Source organism: Halichoeres trimaculatus, unplaced genomic scaffold (genome assembly GCF_033239565.1).
Source record: "Halichoeres trimaculatus isolate MK-OKI-2021-1 unplaced genomic scaffold, fHalTri1.1 fHalTri1_scaffold_23, whole genome shotgun sequence".
Lineage (NCBI taxonomy): Eukaryota > Metazoa > Chordata > Actinopteri > Labriformes > Labridae > Halichoeres > Halichoeres trimaculatus.
Genome location: NW_027437201.1, coordinates 66,562 through 84,581, shown reverse-complemented (window position 1 = coordinate 84,581; position 18,020 = coordinate 66,562). Strand labels below are relative to the sequence as shown.

Below are 18,020 nucleotides of genomic sequence, written 5' to 3'. Positions count from 1 at the left end.
TGTGACATTTGTGAATGAGTTGTTCAAAAAGAAGGAATCATCTGGGTGAACGAAGTGATCTGAATCACTTATTCATAAGATTAACTTCCACTGCGCTCTCCTCTTTCCCGCCTCGTGTCTTTCATTCTCTCTCTCTCTCTCTCTCTCTCTCTCTCTCTCTCTCTCTCTCTCAAGACCATAAGGGTCGCCCAAGCCTGCCCTCCCTCTCCCTTTCATGTCAGTGATATAAATTATATATACTGACAAAAAAATAGACTGGTGAAAGCACACTGGCAGGAAGGGTCAGATCACTATTTTCTGAGGCAGCTTAGGTCCTTTAACATCTGCAGGAAGCCGACACTAACAGACTGAAGCAACTGATGTCTTTGTAATTGTTGTCTTTTTAGTTCTTGTGTCTTTTGTCGTAAAGACCCAGATGCTTGGACACAAATACAATCAATGTTGAATGTTTTTGTATGTACTTGTCAACAACGAGCGTTTTGATTGGTCAGATGTGGACTCATCACAAGTGAAACGTTGGAAAAAGCCATAATTTCGCTCAGTGAAAGAACAATGCTGGTGTGAAAGCTTGCATTGAAAAACAGTGGGACTGACAAAGTAAATAACGTGCAAAATATTCCCGCAAAAAATACGCCTGGTGTGCAAAGGGCTTAAGGCTCAGGGTCCTGCATGGATTCTACGGGAATCCCTCTTGTTACACAGACCATGTTTCTGCTAAAGAGTTATCCACATTGTTTAGTATCCAAAAAGCTGTCCAGGTCCCAGCAGCTCTGATGATATTGCTCTCTTGACGACATTCACCGAAGAATATCCGCCCCTTCTCTGAAGTTGAGGGTTTTTTTACGGATGATTTCAGGGTTCCAATTGATATGTGACGTCATGATATGAGGAGAGCATTTAAAGCACCACACTGCATGCATATCCCACTACTTTAACAGAATTAGTGCACTATCAAATCAAGCTTCTCTTCCATTCTGGTGAATACTTGAAATTTCTCCCAGGCTCTGCCACAGCCGATATCCAATGTAAACAGGAAACGTTAGCTGACTGATTTTGTGACATGCTTCGATGAAGACAGAGAATAGCGCCATGGTTTTATACCTTTTCCAGCTTTGTGAAATTATTTTGTGGTCCGTGATATTTATTTGTGTTCTGTGAAATGTATTTGTGTTTTTTTTTTTTTTTCATTTGTGTTTAAGACATGTTTTTGTGTTTTGTGATATTTATTTTACGCTATTTGAAATATTTATTCCCATTGGCCTTCAGGGGCCAATGGAATCAAGCAAACAAATGGTGATCCCTTGAAGAAGTAAAGCATTGCTCAGATATGTTGTTCCTTATGACATGACAGCCCAAACACAGCTGCTGCAGATCTGTAGCTGAACATTCGTGATGAGAATCTCCTCTTCCTCCACATCTTAGAGGAGCTGGACTGAGACCTGGTGAGTTTGGTGGCCGTTGGAGTCCAGAGAAGTCATGGTTTTGTTCATTAAGCAGTTGATGATCGAGATTGAGATGATCTGAGCTTTGTGACATGGAAGGTTATCCTGCTGGAAGTCTCCATCAGAAGAACTGTGGTCAGGGGATGGACATGCTCAGCAACAATATTCAGGTAAGCTGTGGACTTTAAACCGGGCTCCGGTGGTACAAAGGGGTCCAAAGTGAGACAAGAAAATCTCCTCCACACCATTACACCAGCAGCAGCAGCTGAAGCATTGATCCAAGGCAGGATTGATCCATGCTTTCATGAATCCTTCAAATCCTGAGCCAACCACTGAGAATGTAACAGAATTCCAGACTCATCAGACCAGACAAAGTTTTTCAGTCTCCTGTGGTCCAGTTCTGGTGAGCCCGTGTGGACTGTAGCCTCAGTCTCCTGTTCTTAGCCGACAGGAGGGTCACCCGGTGTGGTCCTCTGCTGCTGGAGCCAGTCTTATGGAATGAATATCCTATCTTAAATCAAGAGCATTTTAAATTGATTTGAGAGCAGTATTATATTGATTTCATGCTCAGATTTTGTGATATTGTCTCTCAAAACTCTGCTCTTGCGCTCAAATTTGCTCTGTGCGTGCTCAAACGGTGGCCCCGTGCTTGGTTATAATGCTGCGCGTGCTCAAACTGTGTCCTCGTGCTCGGTTAACATGCTGCGCGTGCTCAAACTGTGTCCTTGCGCTCGGTTATAATGCTGCGCGTGCTCAAACTGTGGCCCCGTGCTCGGTTATAATGCTGCCCGTGCTCAAACTGTGTCCTTGCGCTCGGATATAATGCTGCTCGCGCAGATTTCCTGCGCTCACACTCCAGTTCTTCCTCTCGCGCTGAGGGAATGTTTGCTCATTGATCTCTGTGTGCGCTCGAAATTTTTTGTGGATCAACCAATAGGAGGCTGACTAGTATTGACCAATCAGATTATCCCTGTTTGTTTATGGATGTGTTTGCTGTTGTTCACGGAGCGTCACATACGGGCGGGCACTCTTTCAACCTGGTTTATCAGCCCCTGACCTCCAGAGCAGTAATAAATGTGATTTCTTTAATGTTTTTGTCCAGTGTTTAAATCAAATATCATTCAATAAATACACGAGCACCCGTGTTTTTAACTGAAATGTATACCCATAGCTGCATGACACAGTGCTCTTTGCGGTGTGCTGGTGGAGAAAACAGTGTCACCATCATGAAGCTAGCGAGACAACAGCTCTCATTAAAAAATGGACCGACAGAGTCAAGAAAATCAGGCAAGTTGTTTTAAATTCATTCTAATGAAAACTATATTGTGCTGTGCACTGAATATTTGATCATTTACCTAGCATTATGTCTGAACAATACTACACCTGTATGACAGTGAATAAGCTACCTTACCCTGATTAGCCAATGCATTAAGTAAGGTATAAATGCCCTTATGCCCTTCGTTATCAGCTATAAATGAACATTAATTACTGATATTAGGAAGCCTCGATCAAATATTCAGTGCACAGCCCAATATAGTTTTCATTAAAATGAATTTAAAACAACTTGCCTGATTTTCTTGACTCTGTCGGTCCATTTTTTATGAGAGCTGTTGTCTCGCTAGCTTCATGATGGTGACACTGTTTTCTCCACCAGCACACCGCAAAGAGCACTGTGTCATGCAGCTATGAGTATACAATAAAGCTATTTCAGTTAAAAACACGGGTGCTCGTGTATTTATTGAATATTTAATTTTAACACTGGACAAAAACATTAAAGAAATCACATTTATTACAGCCCTGGAGGTCAGGGGGTGATAAACCAGGTTGAAAGAGTGCCCGCCCATATGTGACGCTCCGTGAACAACAGCAAACACACCCATAAACAAACAGGGATAATCTGATTGGTCAATACTAGTCAGCCTCCTATTGGTTGATCCACAAAAAATTTCGAGCGCACACAGAGATCAATGAGCAAACATTCCCTCAGCGCGAGAGGAAGAACCGGAGTGTGAGCGCAGGAAATCTGCGCGAGCAGCATTATATCCGAGCGCAAGGACACAGTTTGAGCACACGCAGCATTATAACCGATAATTCAGAGCTGGTGTTATCTTCACCATGATAGCTAAATATAGCCATTTGAAAGATTTTACATCATTCTGTGAACAATGTGTCAGGGGGGCAAACACTAACCCTTAAGAGCAGGGATGTCAAACTCGTGCCATGGAGGGCCAAGAGGCTGCAGGTTTTCTATCCAACTAAAAACTTCACCAGCTGGTTTCACTGATTAGTCCCTGCTCTCTTCTTGAAGGTGAGGTAATCAGTGAAGTCAGCTGGTGGAGTTTCTGGTTGGAAAGAAAACCTGCAGCCTCTTGGCCCTCGATGGCACGAGTTTGACATCCCTGCTTAAGAGGGATAAAGATTCAGACTCAGTCTTGCTTTTGTGCCCTGGTCTTAAAATAGCTTCCATCATTAAAGATGTAAAACTCGCTGACACACTCTACTGAAATATATATATAAACTATCAGGGTGGAACAGAGAAACCAGGTTTGTGGTCAACCGAAACGAGACTGAAACCTTCCTGACCCTGCTGCCATACACAACAACAACCCTAACACTACCTGTGTTTAAGGGCTACAGTCACAATGTTGTTCTCGCTCTCATACTGAACTTTTCAAAAAAGAGTCTGTTGAATTAAACCATTTCATAGTACAACAGCTAATTACTTAAGGTTATAGTGAGTTACGCTTAAAATTAACTAGCTATAGTAAACAAATTCCGCTCTAGCCCTAACCCAGCCTTAACACAGTAAAACCTAAATTGATGTACTTTCAGAAACATTACATTGTGTCTGTGAAAACCAAGTCGTCGTGCCCCTCCCCCCCCCATCTCTTGGCCGGACAGCATGCTCTCTCATCCCTCTTGACTCAGTGAACATCATCTCCTACATGCAGCCTGACTGATTATTAAGATCCAGAAATAAAAGAAAAGGAAAAGGGAGCAGTCAGAACCTCTTTGTCTGCAGCTCCCCCTGAAATTGAGATCCAATACCCAGCCCAGGCTCACATAATCTACATCACCAACACCATCATCATCATCATTACTATCACCAACATTGCTTTCTTCTGCATCATTATTATCACTGCTTTCTTGACCCAACTGGGAAACAGTTGAATGTATATTTCTCTATGCATAAACACAAAAGAGGCAAATCAAACCACTATGAACAAGACAAAAACAAAACTTCTGTGGATCAGAGGGAGGCCAAACTATGTACTTAAAAAAAAAGGTACTAGACTTATACTGACAAAAAGGTGGTCCACTGAGCTATGGACAGAGCTTTTGCGGTGGAAGCCCCTACTCTCTGGAACAGTCTGCCTCTAAACATCAGGACAGCTCAGACTCTTGAGAGCTTTCAGTCCTTACTGAAAACACACCTCTTTGCACTGGGTTCTAATACAAGTTGAGCAAGACATCCATGTTTTTACTTTTCTATTTATTATGGGGTCCTCTTCTGTTATTTATTGTAAATTTGTTGTTGCTACTGTTTTTCATTCTCTTTTAACACATTTTTTTATTTTTTTAAACACTTGCTTTAATTTGATTGTGTTCTCAGACTTTGCAGCACTTTGGTCAACCTTGGTGTTTTTTAAATGTGCTATACAGATAGGGCTCTAATTTCGTGGCGCAGCGCAGGGGGCGCAAGCCTGGCGCAAGCCTGGCGCAAGCCTGGCGCAGCCTGCGCAGTGCTAATTTCATGCGGCGCACCACCGTGCGCTGCCAATTTGACAATTTGGTAGACTGTCTGAGCACAGATGGGTGTGACGGCGCGCCAGGGGGAGTTGATGGCGCACCAGGGGGAGGTGTCAGCAGATTCATGTTGGCGCAGTGACAATTTCGTGCCAAAAAAGTGCGCTGAAAGCTCGCCAGCTCCAACCTGGTCTATCCTCAGCGCAAGGCGGAGCACACCCTCCACAGCTGTAATTTGGTGACAGGCGCACATGTCATCAAAGCCTCAGAGGCAGGTTTCCAGAGTGTCAGGCACATTTTAATGCAACAAACAATCACAGCAATAGCTATTTAATGTAACTGTCTGAACCAGCATATATATTTATATCTATATTAACTGTCCGTCACATCTGATGTCAGATTGAAGCCGTTTGTCATAATGGAAAGTTAACCTGACGGCAGCTGGAAGTTTGATGCACATCTTACAATTAAACAATAAACAGCCTTAACATCTGATACTGAGTATATATCTGGTTCTCTCATTTCATTTAATTCAAAGAAAAGAGGGAGAGAAAAGACGAAGAAAAAAGAGACTAAATAAATGTATGTCACTCAGGATTTACCCATGATTTCCCATATTTCTCTGTTTTAGTCTTTATTTTTAACGTGATCTAAAAAGATGGAGTACATTGTTGTAAGGAGCATGAGGTGGAAACACTGGGAAAGTTTACAATATATCACCAAAGGCTCTGCTTGGCGATGACAAACCAGGAGTGCAGGTGGATCAAAAGTATTCTGAATAGATAAGCCAGCTGTGTAACTGTCTCTTAATGTTGTACTACTATTAAAGACAAAGGAACAGATTAAATCTGTCCCAGGAGCTGGCCCACACGGTGACATGTGTCATGTCCTCCGATGTGCCCCGCTGTCCATTGACCTGCTGCAGGCACAGCGGCTCTGACCGTCTCCGCTACCAGCACTCTCTCCACGGTGCTGTGGATCAGTCAGACCAATCAGACGCTGCGCCTCGGCCGCAGGGCATTCAAAGGCAAGGAGAGGCGCTCATTTGATTGGTGAAAACAGCGCTCGGCTGTGTTAAACCCACTCACGGCTTCTCTCCTCCCTCTCTGCCATTTGCGCGGAGGGAGGCGTGGACACACAGCTCTGCGCTCATCTGCGCCTGGACTGCGCCTCTCTTGGCACTGCAGGAAACTTGCAAAGTGCGCCAGTCACGCCCTGTGCGCACGGCGAAGGTCGGCGCAGGGTAGGTGCGCCTGCGCCTGCGCCTGGTCTACGAAATTAGAGCCTATAAACTTGATTGATTGATGTTTGTGCTGCTCCTGACAAAGTGATCGATTTCCTGAGAAGTTCAGCATCATATTGTTTGTATTCATCGCTCTGTTGGAGAAAAGCTTTGTGCACAGGAGCAAGGAGCTCACTCCTTGCAGAGTCAACTACACAGAACAGACACACCATCAAATGGTCTGACATGCTGACCACAACTGTGTACCACTGATGGAGTAATGTCAGTGCGAATCAGGGTGTGTAGCCAGCTAAGGGGCCACCTGAGTCACCATACTGAACAATGAACTCACAAACAGAAAAGTTTTGGACAGGCAGGCCGATGTCATGGACAATAATATGTTTGGGTCTCACCATGAGTCTTGGTTCAGGTTTTCTTCAGGTCTGGATCTGAACTGTCCTGGGTCCCTAGCCTGGACCCTGCAGATCCATGAGGAGGAAGAGGAGGAGGATTGTGATGATTGTGGTCTTCTGTATGTTCTCAGGTTCTGTTCAAATGTTCTGGTTGTTGGTTAAGGTCTAAGTTACTCATCTCTAGTTCAGGTCCAGCACACCAGGTCTCTTTGGCTTCAGGGTCAGCAAGGTATGCAGGGTATGACCACCACCATCTAAACTAGATCAGAGTGTCACGAGTCATTTCATATCTTTATCAGAAGGTACCAAATCAGACTCCAAATGTTAAATCCTAAACCAAGTAAATAATAAATAATAACAATAATAATGCTAATAACAACAATAATTAGTATAGTAATAACAAAACCATTTAGGGATAATAATAATAATAATAATAATAATAATAATAATAATAATAATAATAATAATAATGATAATAATAATAATAATAATAATAATACAGTTATGTCCTGATCACCTTTCTTGTCCCGATCTGATTTTCATTTTCTCAATATTTGATGATACTCAGTCAAAGTTTTGGTACTTCTGTTAGTTCAGATTGTGTTTTCACATGAGGCAAGAGAGTAGTTGAATACTTTTTCTTTCTTTCTTTTTAAATTTGCCTATCAGTGTTTTCACTACTGACAAGTTGACTAAAAAGTTTGTGAAGTCCTGCATTTGTACAGCAGTTGTTTTCACTGTAGTTTGTTTGGCTTTGGGTGTAGTTCCACATCAGTGTCCATTTATTATTATTTCATCACTAAGTAGAAAATCAAGAAATATAATCTGGGACAAACTCTGTTGCACTCTTGCATTACAGTTCAGATAGTGTTCAGTGACAAGAATGATATGAAGAGATGATCGCCCAAAAGACGATCATCCTGTGTAACCTTACCTGTAACCAGAGTAAATGCTGAACTGAGAAATGGATCCTCTACATGTGATCTTTGGGAGATGTTTGACTAAAGAACTGGGTAGATTTTATCATGCTGCTGAATCCAAATCAGCCAAATTCAGCTCTGACTAAATAGTAGAGGTGGATAGAGGTAGATCAGGACATAAAAATAGTTAAACTACAAACAATTGGGTTTGAACATTATTCTTGTCATGAACAAGCCAGGGTGTTTTGTGTTACAAAATTTAAATCATTAATTTCTTGTTTCTCTTTCAAAATGTAAAATAAAAGAGTAGTATAATAATAATCACACATAAATCTGGTTGAAACAATGACCTCATAAAGCAATAGTGTTTTACTGTCATGGTTATAAGCATAGTTTCTGGTGTGTGTGTGTGTGTGTGTGTGTGTGTGTGTGTGTGTGTGTGTGTGTGTGTGTGTGTGTGTGTGTGTGGTGGTTGGGGGGCATCTCAGCTCTGTGATTTTTTTTAAAGTCTCAGATTAAAATGATTAAATGATTCAGATTCAGATTCAGGATTTTTATCAGACTATCGTAATGAATCAACTCGTTTTTAACCCGTAACATTTACGTTTTATCGGTTTCAATGTAAAGTCACTCTGCAAATCTGACTGTGCTGCAACATGTCGAAGCCTTTAATGTGTCACATGATAAAGAGACATGAAATAATAAATATTAATATTTTCATTAAATCACGAACCTGCTGCGTAGTCTCCTCACACTGGGATCCGGAGCTCTAATCCAGGTCACTGAAGATCGAGGCTGCTCTTCATTTTCTCACCACGACGTGCCGATGACGTGTTGTGTGATGCTATAAGCAGGGCGGAGGCAGACCCCTACCATACATATCTATTCCGTGGTATAAACATGATATAAATAATATTGTAACAGTTCTATTTTAATTATGTCCATCCTCATAGTTTCTATGAGAACCGGTTAGAAGGCACATGAAAAAAAGAGCTACGTTTCCTGCAAGCCCTGAGACAAAAGAAACACTTTTGAATTAACATACCTGATAAAATCTGTTTAATCATGGAAATGTTTTTAACTCTAATTATTCAATATTACAGAAATGTTTATGGTAGCGCTATTTTTAATAACTGTGAAAACATTTTTTATTGATGTGAAATCATAGTTCTTGACTATTTTGTTCAAATTGTGTAATTGTTCCAATTCAATAATACTTGTTATTATTTTCATAATTATTTTATGATTTATAAGATTTTAAAAATCATTCATAATGTGGCCAATAAAACAAACACTGGAACCTCCAAACGCACAAAACAGGAAACACAGCTGTGCTGCGTGATGCTACCTTCAAAATAAAAGCAGACCGATGTGCAATGAAAATGTAATAAACTTCTGTTTTTGTTTTTTTTTTTTTGTTGTTGTTGTTGTTGTTGTTTTAATTATTATTTAAGGCAGAAAGGCCATGCATATCGTTATCAGATTAGTTTGACAATGTACTTTTGAATCAGGTTGATGTTTAAAGGCTAAATATTGACAAATAAATGTGGATGTGACGTTAACTGTTAAATACCGACCTGTAACTTGACACTAGTTTATGACGTGATCAGCACGCTGCGCTCGTGTTACTGTGACAACAGGAGCAAACATGTCCGGTTTAGAGACTTACCCGAAGAAAAAAACGAGAGGAAAGGATGAAAGTCTTCAGGTATTTTATTTATGTATGAAGTCCTCAGTCTTTGTGACCGTGCTCGAGTGATGATACATGCAGAGCTGATAGTGTGATTGAAGAACTCATGAAAGAACACGTTTGTTTTCGCTATCGTCTTGTTTCTGTGCCAAACAGCCTCCTGACCTGACGGATCAGTTGCTCTCACGTCTGATGGGAATAAGCGATGATCAGCTGCTGATGTAAGTGACTTCCGAAATCACAACTTATCAATATAGAGAAATGTCTAACAGTTAAAGCTCCATGTACAGAGCCTGACATATTTGAGTCATTCTTGTAAATTAAAACTACAGAGGGGTTTGGGTTTGTAGCCATGGCGACTCCAAAACTTGTATAACATTTCTGTCGGTCCGTATGTAAGATTAACGCCAGCAATGATAATGAATTGCACAGAGTCATGGAGCTATTTGGCGTCTGCTCCACTTTTCACCTGGAGCAGACTAAATTGAGCTGTTAGCATCCCCACCCTGTGCTACACAGAGCTGCTCTCATCCTGGCTGAAAAAAAGTCCAATCACATGATCAGTGGCGTGGCGTGGGGATTTTTCTTGAGGAAGCCAAGTGAGACAAAGCCTCTAATCTGTATGTTTTTAGGGAGTGGGGTACATAAAAGACTATGTTGCAGCTTGTCTATCGCTTTTTAATGCAATGGAATGACCTGTTAAGAGTGCCCAGAGTGCTCATTTTACTTACACACACTCAGGGCTTGACATTAACTTTTTTGCTCACCAGCCACTGTGGCTAGTGGTTTCCCAGAGTTACCAGCCACTCAGAATTTTCACTGGCCACAATTTTGTTGTTGGATAATTATGTTTAATGTGATTAAAGGGGATGATGACATGGTAAAGTTAACTTGAAATTGATTTACAACCTTTTTAGATGTAAATGACCCCTGTGCACATTCAAATAAAGAATACATAAATCAGGTATTCAGCTCTGAAACGGTTGTGCTCCTTAAATATGAAAATATGTAGACCATTGAAAGAAAGTAACAAAAGGAGGAGTTTATTATTGCATTCAATGAAAGTTGTTAAGGTTAAAGATTAATTGAAAATATGAAAACTAAACTAAAAATCTAGCTAGAAACACTGTCTGCTTAAATATTTATTTACATTAGTGATTTTTCAGTAATAAAACTAAGCACCATACTTTCTGGACTTTAATCTATATATACTCTGGAGTATAATCATACATAATTTTGAAGCTGTATCAGTCAAAAAATGTGTCACGAAGACGACAACAACATATACAAGTCACACTGGACCGTAAGTTTCATTTATTTAGAATGATTTGGTTCGTTCACAGTATTTCCAGAGTGAACTTTCTACATATAACTTTGATAAATGTTTGTATATTAGGAGGTTGAAATATCTGACCAGTTTTTCTTCTCTACGTGGGCTTTGGTTCGTTCACAGTATTTCCAGAGTGAACTTTTTACATATAACTTTGATAAATGTTTGTATATTAGGAGGTTGAAATATCTGTGACCAGTTTTTCTTCTCTTTGCTGGTGAGATCAGTGCTGTGTGAGCTTAAATGAGCTCCATCCGATAAATGTCCCCACTTTTAAAAAGTTAAGGGAGTTTTGACACTAAACCCCGGAATCTGTTAACAATAGAGAGCAAAAAAAGATAGAGAACCAGATATATACTCAGTATCAGATGTTAAGGCTGTTTATTGTTTAACTGAAGCTGTGCATTAAACTTCCAGCTGCCTTCAGGTTAACTTTCTATTATGACAAACCGCTTTAATCCGACATCAGATGTGACGGGACAGTTAATATAGATACAAATGTGACACCTCCCCCTGGTGCGCCGTCAACTCCCCCTGGCGCGCAGTCACACCCATCTCTGCGCAGACGGTCTACCAAATTGTCAAATTGTCAGCACACGGTGGTGCGCCGCACGAAATTAGCACTGCGCAGGCTGCGCCAGGTTTGCACCCCCTGCGCTGTGCCACAAAATTAGAGCCCCATGTAGCCATAGTCCTTCTCAACAGCCACCGGTCTTGCTCTGAACCTCTTATGGACTTTGCTCCAGGAGATTTTGAACTTGGGCTCACCAACACTCTCTCCGTCTTGAAAAATAGCCTGTTCAAAAACAAAAACATAAAAATGGGTTAAAGATGTCATATAATCTAAGTAGAAAATAATGTGACACACTATTCCTTAACCGAGAAGAGTTATGACTATTTACACACCTGTTCCCTTTTCACATTGTTGTTAAGATCCAGAGCAGCAAGCATGTAGGCATGGATCATCACATCATATTCAAAATGTGTTCTCTTAGGGAGGTATTTGAGGTAAATGGAATGGAATGCCTGAAAAAAATATAATTTAAAATTATGAACTTAATCAAATGAATAAGTCTGAGTCACACTGTGCCATTGAAATACTGCCTAATGATATTATTGTAAAACTTTCTGCGGGATCATACATATATACACACCTCTAGTGATGTTGTGTGGATGCACTTTGTCAGATGACCCAGATCTTTCAGAAGGCGCTTGTCTTTCACTGTCTTAACCAGTGCGTTGTGGGCTTCAGATCCTGGCTTTAACCACAGCTTACTTCTCTGGCTTGTCTCATCAAGAGGCTGGTGAGCACATCGATGATAGTGACAATTCCCTGGCCAGTCGTGTCGGTTGGTAACAAAGTGTATTACAGACACCCACTTCTCTCTCAACTTCTCTGCATCCCCCTCACAGCTTTGTGCACTCCACCAGAAGTGGTTTATGATGGATGGAATCCACCCACCCAGAACTTCACAGTCCCTCCGCTTAGCTGCAGCTGCCAGTTTTTTAAAAACTTCTTTCACTACATGCCAGGGCTCAAATTCATGGTGTTTTTGTTGATGAGATACTCTCATTTCTTTAATGATTTGTGGATGTCTGTCAGTGGAAATAGTAGAGACATTCACACCAGATTCTTCAATGGTTTTAAGGGCTTCCTTAAAGCCCTTAATTTCCATGATATTAGAGCTTGAAACTTGGGTGCAGCTCATGACCTTAAAGTCCAAAACCTTTTGGCTCTGCACATCCAAAAATGTGTATGTGCAATATTTCGCCGAGTGACCCGGAGAGTCACACCGCCCATCCCCACACTGGACAACCTCAGCTTCTTGCGATTCCATGTTTGTTAACACTGCACTCTGCTCTTTGGCCCAAGTTTTTTTCAATGACAGGAAATATAACCTTTCGCCTTAATGTCGTGTATGTGTCTTCACAGATTGTTTTCAGATCAATGTTATTGCAGAATCGTTGAAATTTAGCAAAATAAATGCCACTGAAGAAAATTGATGCTGCTAAAAGCAGATTTCCTGCCCCTTTAGTCCCACTCGGAGTAGGTTGAGACTGCCATGTATAACAACAGCCACTGGTACATGTGAGCCGTAATGTCAGCTGGGACCCTTCATTTTGCAGTTCCTTCACATCTTCCTTGACTATCAAGGCGCCACACTTTAAACAGTGCTGAAGCAGCTCTTTAAGTTGTTCCTCAAACACTAAAAGCAGTCTGTTTTCTTCATGTGTGTCAGTTGAAGCATGTGATTCTTGGGTGCTCTGTGAAGGCTTTGATGAACTGACATTATAATCGGGATCAGACTGTCTGTACTGTGGCTCACTGCCCTTGCTGAAAAAGTCATCATCTGAGAGGAAAAGATCCAGCGAGTGACTGTCTTCCTGAAACTGTTTTTTCAGCGTATTTTCATAATTAGCAGCAGCATAAACGTGATCATTAGTAATAAGTTGATGTGCATCAGCTGGCCACTGTACCGCTGCATCAGATGTGTATTTTTCCGTCTGAGTTGCGACATCATTCATTTTTGGAGAATACTGTACACTTACGGACCGCTGTGTTGACTGACTGTAGGATTCCTCGACAGGTTTCTCTGTGATTGTGCCCCATTGGTTGCCACCAGAGGCTACGTCAGCAGTAGCGGTTTGTTTACATTCTCCCAGGAGATAATCCAACATCTCCTGCCTTTGACGTTTCCTCAAGTGGACTTCAGTGGTTTCCCGAGGAAGTTTTGTCGGTTTGAGTGCGAAAATAGTGGGCACAGCATTTGGGTTTAGTCTCCGTTTATAATTACCCCCACCTGTCAACTCTTTCATCAGTATGGGCCGGCTAAATGAATCAAATGCTTCTGGGGAGAAGTGGCGAGAACATAGCCGCAGGTCCAATGGAAGTTGTTTACGCCCACAAGCGATTTCCCACAACTTCCTTCTTTTCTTGTCTTTTGGGAAGCTGTGCAGACTAACATCAGTCTTCTTGTTTCCTTTCGACTGAAAAGTGCACCCAAAAGCAGCGCATTGTGGCATTATAACAGTTTTTTTCACTCCTGAAACCTAATGACTTAAGGCGACTAGTAGTGAGTAAACGGTGAAATCCAGACTCTCGGCACCAAGCAACCAATCTACGTCATCAACCAAGAATGCACTGTGGCAGTAAAACAATGGCTGCGCCCATAGGATAGAAACAGTGTTTTAAACTGTATTTTTTTTTAAAGAAAAAACAATTCTTTGTGTCTTTTAACAACAAATTCTTGTTTGAGACAAACATTTAAGCATTTTAATGCCTATTAGTCCTTCCAGTCGGGGTTCCCTTTAAGGTTAGCTGGAAAGATAAAAACTAAACTGAAAAATCTAGCTAGAAACACTGTCTGCTTAGATATTTATTAACAACAGTAATTTTTCAGTAATAAACTAAGTACCATACCTTCTGGACTGTAAGTCACTCTGTAGTATAATCATACATTTTTTGAAGTCATATCTGTCAAAATATGCGTCATGAAGAGGAAAACAACATATACAAGTTACACTGGACCATACATCACATTTGTTTATTGATTGACAATATTTCCAGAGTGAACTTTTTACATCAACCTTTGATAAGTGTTTGTATATAAGGAGGTTTGAATATTGTTCCTACAGCTCATTATATCTGTGACCAGTTTCTCTTCTCTTTGTGAGCTCCTCTCCTCTCCCCCTCTCCTCCTCTGCTCTAGGTGAGTGTTGCTGGTGAGATAGTGCAGCGTGAGCTTAAATGAGCTCCATCCGATAAATGTCTTCACTTTTTAAAAGTAAAGGGAGTTTTGACGCTAGTTTGTGACTTAAATCTCGGGATCTGTTTACATTAAAGAGCCAAAAAGACGCAAGTGAAGTTCTAAATGACGGTATCAGGCGCTAAACACTAGGAGCTGTCAGGTTGCCCAAGTCGGGGACCAGAGAGCTCCAGGCAGCAGTCACGTCAGCAAAAGACTTCGCGAATGGACCGATGAGCAAACACTGTGTGCAGGCAGTGCTCATGGGAGTTGTAGTGTCATAGTCACATACTGCAATAGGTTTAGTATTTCAGATGCCATTTCAGAAAACTACAATACAATAATTCAATCCGCCAAAGTGGCTAGTAGGAGTGACGGTGTTACCCACCACAGCTGAAATCCACCCACATTTGGCGGGTTGGCGGGTGTTAATGTCAAGCCCTGGCGATTGAACACAAGAAGAGGAGGGCTTGGGATGCCAAGAACCTCAAAGTGATCAGAATTTGGAGAGAACTGGGTACAGGCCTTCCTCTTTGAGACATGGAGGAAAGTCTAGGCTCAAGCAAAGTGAGTATCGCTGTTACGTCTTCTTTGTACATATGGAAGCTGTCTTGGAAAATCATTTCATCAACTTGATTCAATGGATTACTCCGATCCGATCTGCAGCAGATATCAGTCTTCGTTTAAATATTGCAAATACTCCATGCTCCCAAACCATTTGTGTGCTCCCTTTTACAAACTGCACTAAGCTAAAGTTAAACCTGCGTGTTTGCAGGATTAATGTAAACTTCAATTTGGTCCTGGAGTCACTCTAACCCATTGTCTTGCTTTTGGCTTTGTTTAATCGAGAACAGACAAAATCTATGACTATTTTAAGATTAATCCGTGCAAGTGACTTAAGTTAAACCAGCTCAAACTACATTCTTGTCTTTGACTAGGCTTAAGTCTTGTATGTGAAACCAGGCCATGTGGTATTTAGTCAACTAAAACTAGCCTAAGACTAAAAGGGTTCAGATGACTAAAATATGACTAAAACTTATTATTGTGAGATTCAAATACTTAGACTAAGACAAAATCAGAATTTGCCGTCAAAATTAACACTGGTAAGCAATTTGTGACACAGCCTTGGTTGTTGTTTGTAAGGAGTGAAAGGGTAACAGTCTACAATACAAATCAATGTCTCGAGAAATTCAGAAAATTCAGTATCATGAAATTCGATTTCAATATCTGAATAACTAGGAAGAGGCAATCAATCCCCGATCAATGGGCTCTGAGCACAGATTATTTCCAGTTACCGAAAGAAGACACATTATAAAGTGACAGTAGACGGGGTTGGGATGGTAGAGATTGATAAATAAGGTGTTTCCTCGAGTTGCTTGAATTGTCCCTCAATGATATTCAGACAATCATCCAGGTATCTTGTACAGCGCCATGTAGTAAATCGAATAAGGACTTTAAAATGTACGTAACTTTATTTCTTTGGAGCTTTGCAGTAATTTGCTTGTAGTTGCTAGCCTGAGTTAGAAGACTTGCTTTTGTGTTTAAAGTCAAGTGCTTCAGATCAATCATACTTTAAGATAAGTTTAGTCATGTGTATATACCTCTCACTTCATGTGTTTGTACTTTTATTGAAGCAAAAGGTAGAAACAAGGCGACAAGAGATCTCCTTGAGAACCCACTAATACATAACTCTCTAACAAGAGATTCCTTTTCCATTCGTTATACATCTAGATGGAGGTTTATATCGTTCTGGTAAAAAGAATAGAATAGAATAGAATAGAATAGAATAGAATAGAATAGAATAGAATAGAATAGAATAGAATAGAATAGAATAGAACTTTATTGTCATTGTGACAAGTACAACGAAATTGAAGCAACAGGAGCAAAAGAAGTAAAAATGTTACTGAAGCCACAAAAAGTTGTCACCAACAAATGAACCATACAAAGTAATGATCCACTGCAAATACACAGATTGCCAAAAAGAGATGAAGATATTACAAGAAAGGACAAAGAACAGAGAGCTGCTGCAAAAGGCAGCCATAGCCAACAGGGCGGTGCTTAGCAACCCCTTTTTCTATTTTATATATATATATATATATATATATATATATATATATATATATATATATATATATATATATATATATATATATATATATAAAATATATTATTCTACATTATTCATTCCACATCTGGAGCTCCTACATATAAAACCCAGCCCTATGCTAACATACAAAGGAAAATTGTGTTGATATGCTAGCAGTTAGCATACAAGGACAAAACGTCAGGTTTCAAGCAAAAATCCAACTTTCATCACTAAACACAAAAACAAGTGTAGTACTGTCTGTAGTACTGATTCATTTTTTTAACATGTTATAAAGCTCTTAATCTACCAAAAATGATATAGAGCACTTGGCAATAACTTGATTCTAACGTACATTGGTAATTGCATGGATATGCCAGTTCACATCAATAAAACTTGTTTTTTCAGCAGAATATCAACTTTTATCACTGAACACACAAACAAGTGCACATAACTTCATCACAATAGATTCATTTTTAAACCATTCTACATTTCAAATCTCCCCTAAACCACACAATAGTGATGTAAAGATGACTTAAAGAGCCTGAAAAGGAAGCTTATGTGTGATTACACGCAATAACTGAAAAATTAGACCACAATTAAAAACATCAACGTAACCATTAACATTAACCACACAGCAATGATGAAAAAAGAACAGTTTGGATGTTTTGACAACAAGCATCTTTTTGCATCATACAATAGCTGGGCATTTTACGGTAACCAGAAGTAAACGTGCAACCTGATTTTCAACCAGATATATGTCATGCTTGCTTGTTGAGTCTATTGATCAGGGATCGATTGCTTCTCCAATTGCTTCACCTTTGGTTCCCTGGTTGATGACATTGAATTTTCTGACACTTAATTCTCTGGCACTGAACTTCGCGAGGCATTGATTTTTTTTTTTTTTACGTTAGACATTTTTTGAGATGTTGAACTTTTTACACTGAATTTATTTCAAAATGGACAAAAAATGGAAATAAACAAATCAGTGCTTAAAATTTCATGGCTTTTAAAATTCAAAGTCTAATCTGGTACTGAAAAAATTCAGTGTTAGAAATTCATATTCAATACCTGATGGCACCTATTTACTTCTATAAAAATAATATTAACACTTTTAACCAGAAAGAGCTCCAAAAAGTATTTAATTTTCCAATCTGTCAGGATAAAAAGAACGAATGTATCTGAATTATTGCATTCTTTCATGTTGTATATCTGATAGACATATGAGTATTACTTGATGTGTTTATGTTTCAGGAAGGTGGATTTATTTAAGTTTTCTGTACTTCAGGTAAACAGATGAAGTTGTTGGAGACCTTGATGGAGTTTGTTGAAGCTTTAAGTCATCAGTGTTTGTTGTCAGAAAAAGAAACCCTGGTTGAAGACACAGAAGAAGTCTGTGCTTTCATCAGCCACCTTAAAATAGGTGA

At 40.0% G+C, this 18,020-nt stretch overlaps 1 protein-coding gene and 1 long non-coding RNA gene across 3 annotated transcripts in view; one reads left to right on the top strand and one right to left on the bottom strand.

Annotated features, from left to right (window-relative positions):
• The window catches only part of adgra1a (adhesion G protein-coupled receptor A1a), a 44,839-nt gene extending 36,274 nt beyond the window's left edge, over positions 1–8,565 (bottom strand). Inside the window, exons 1-2 of one of the 2 annotated variants that reach the window (XM_074663729.1) lie at positions 8,478–8,565; positions 6,825–7,078 (exon numbers count right to left, since the gene is read on the bottom strand). In XM_074663729.1, coding sequence (XP_074519830.1) covers positions 6,825–6,827 — 3 coding nt within the window. In that variant the 5' untranslated portion in view covers positions 6,828–7,078; positions 8,478–8,565. Of the gene's footprint in view, positions 1–6,824; positions 7,084–8,477 lie in introns of both variants that reach the window. The other variant, XM_074663728.1, reaches the window with a different exon arrangement.
• A 762-nt stretch (positions 8,566–9,327) lies between these two features.
• LOC141785293 (uncharacterized) overlaps positions 9,328–18,020 on the top strand; it is a 34,357-nt gene continuing 25,664 nt past the window's right edge. Inside the window, exons 1-2 of the long non-coding RNA XR_012597515.1 lie at positions 9,328–9,452; positions 9,591–9,655. This is a non-coding gene — a long non-coding RNA (uncharacterized LOC141785293). The remainder of the gene's footprint in view (positions 9,453–9,590; positions 9,656–18,020) is intronic.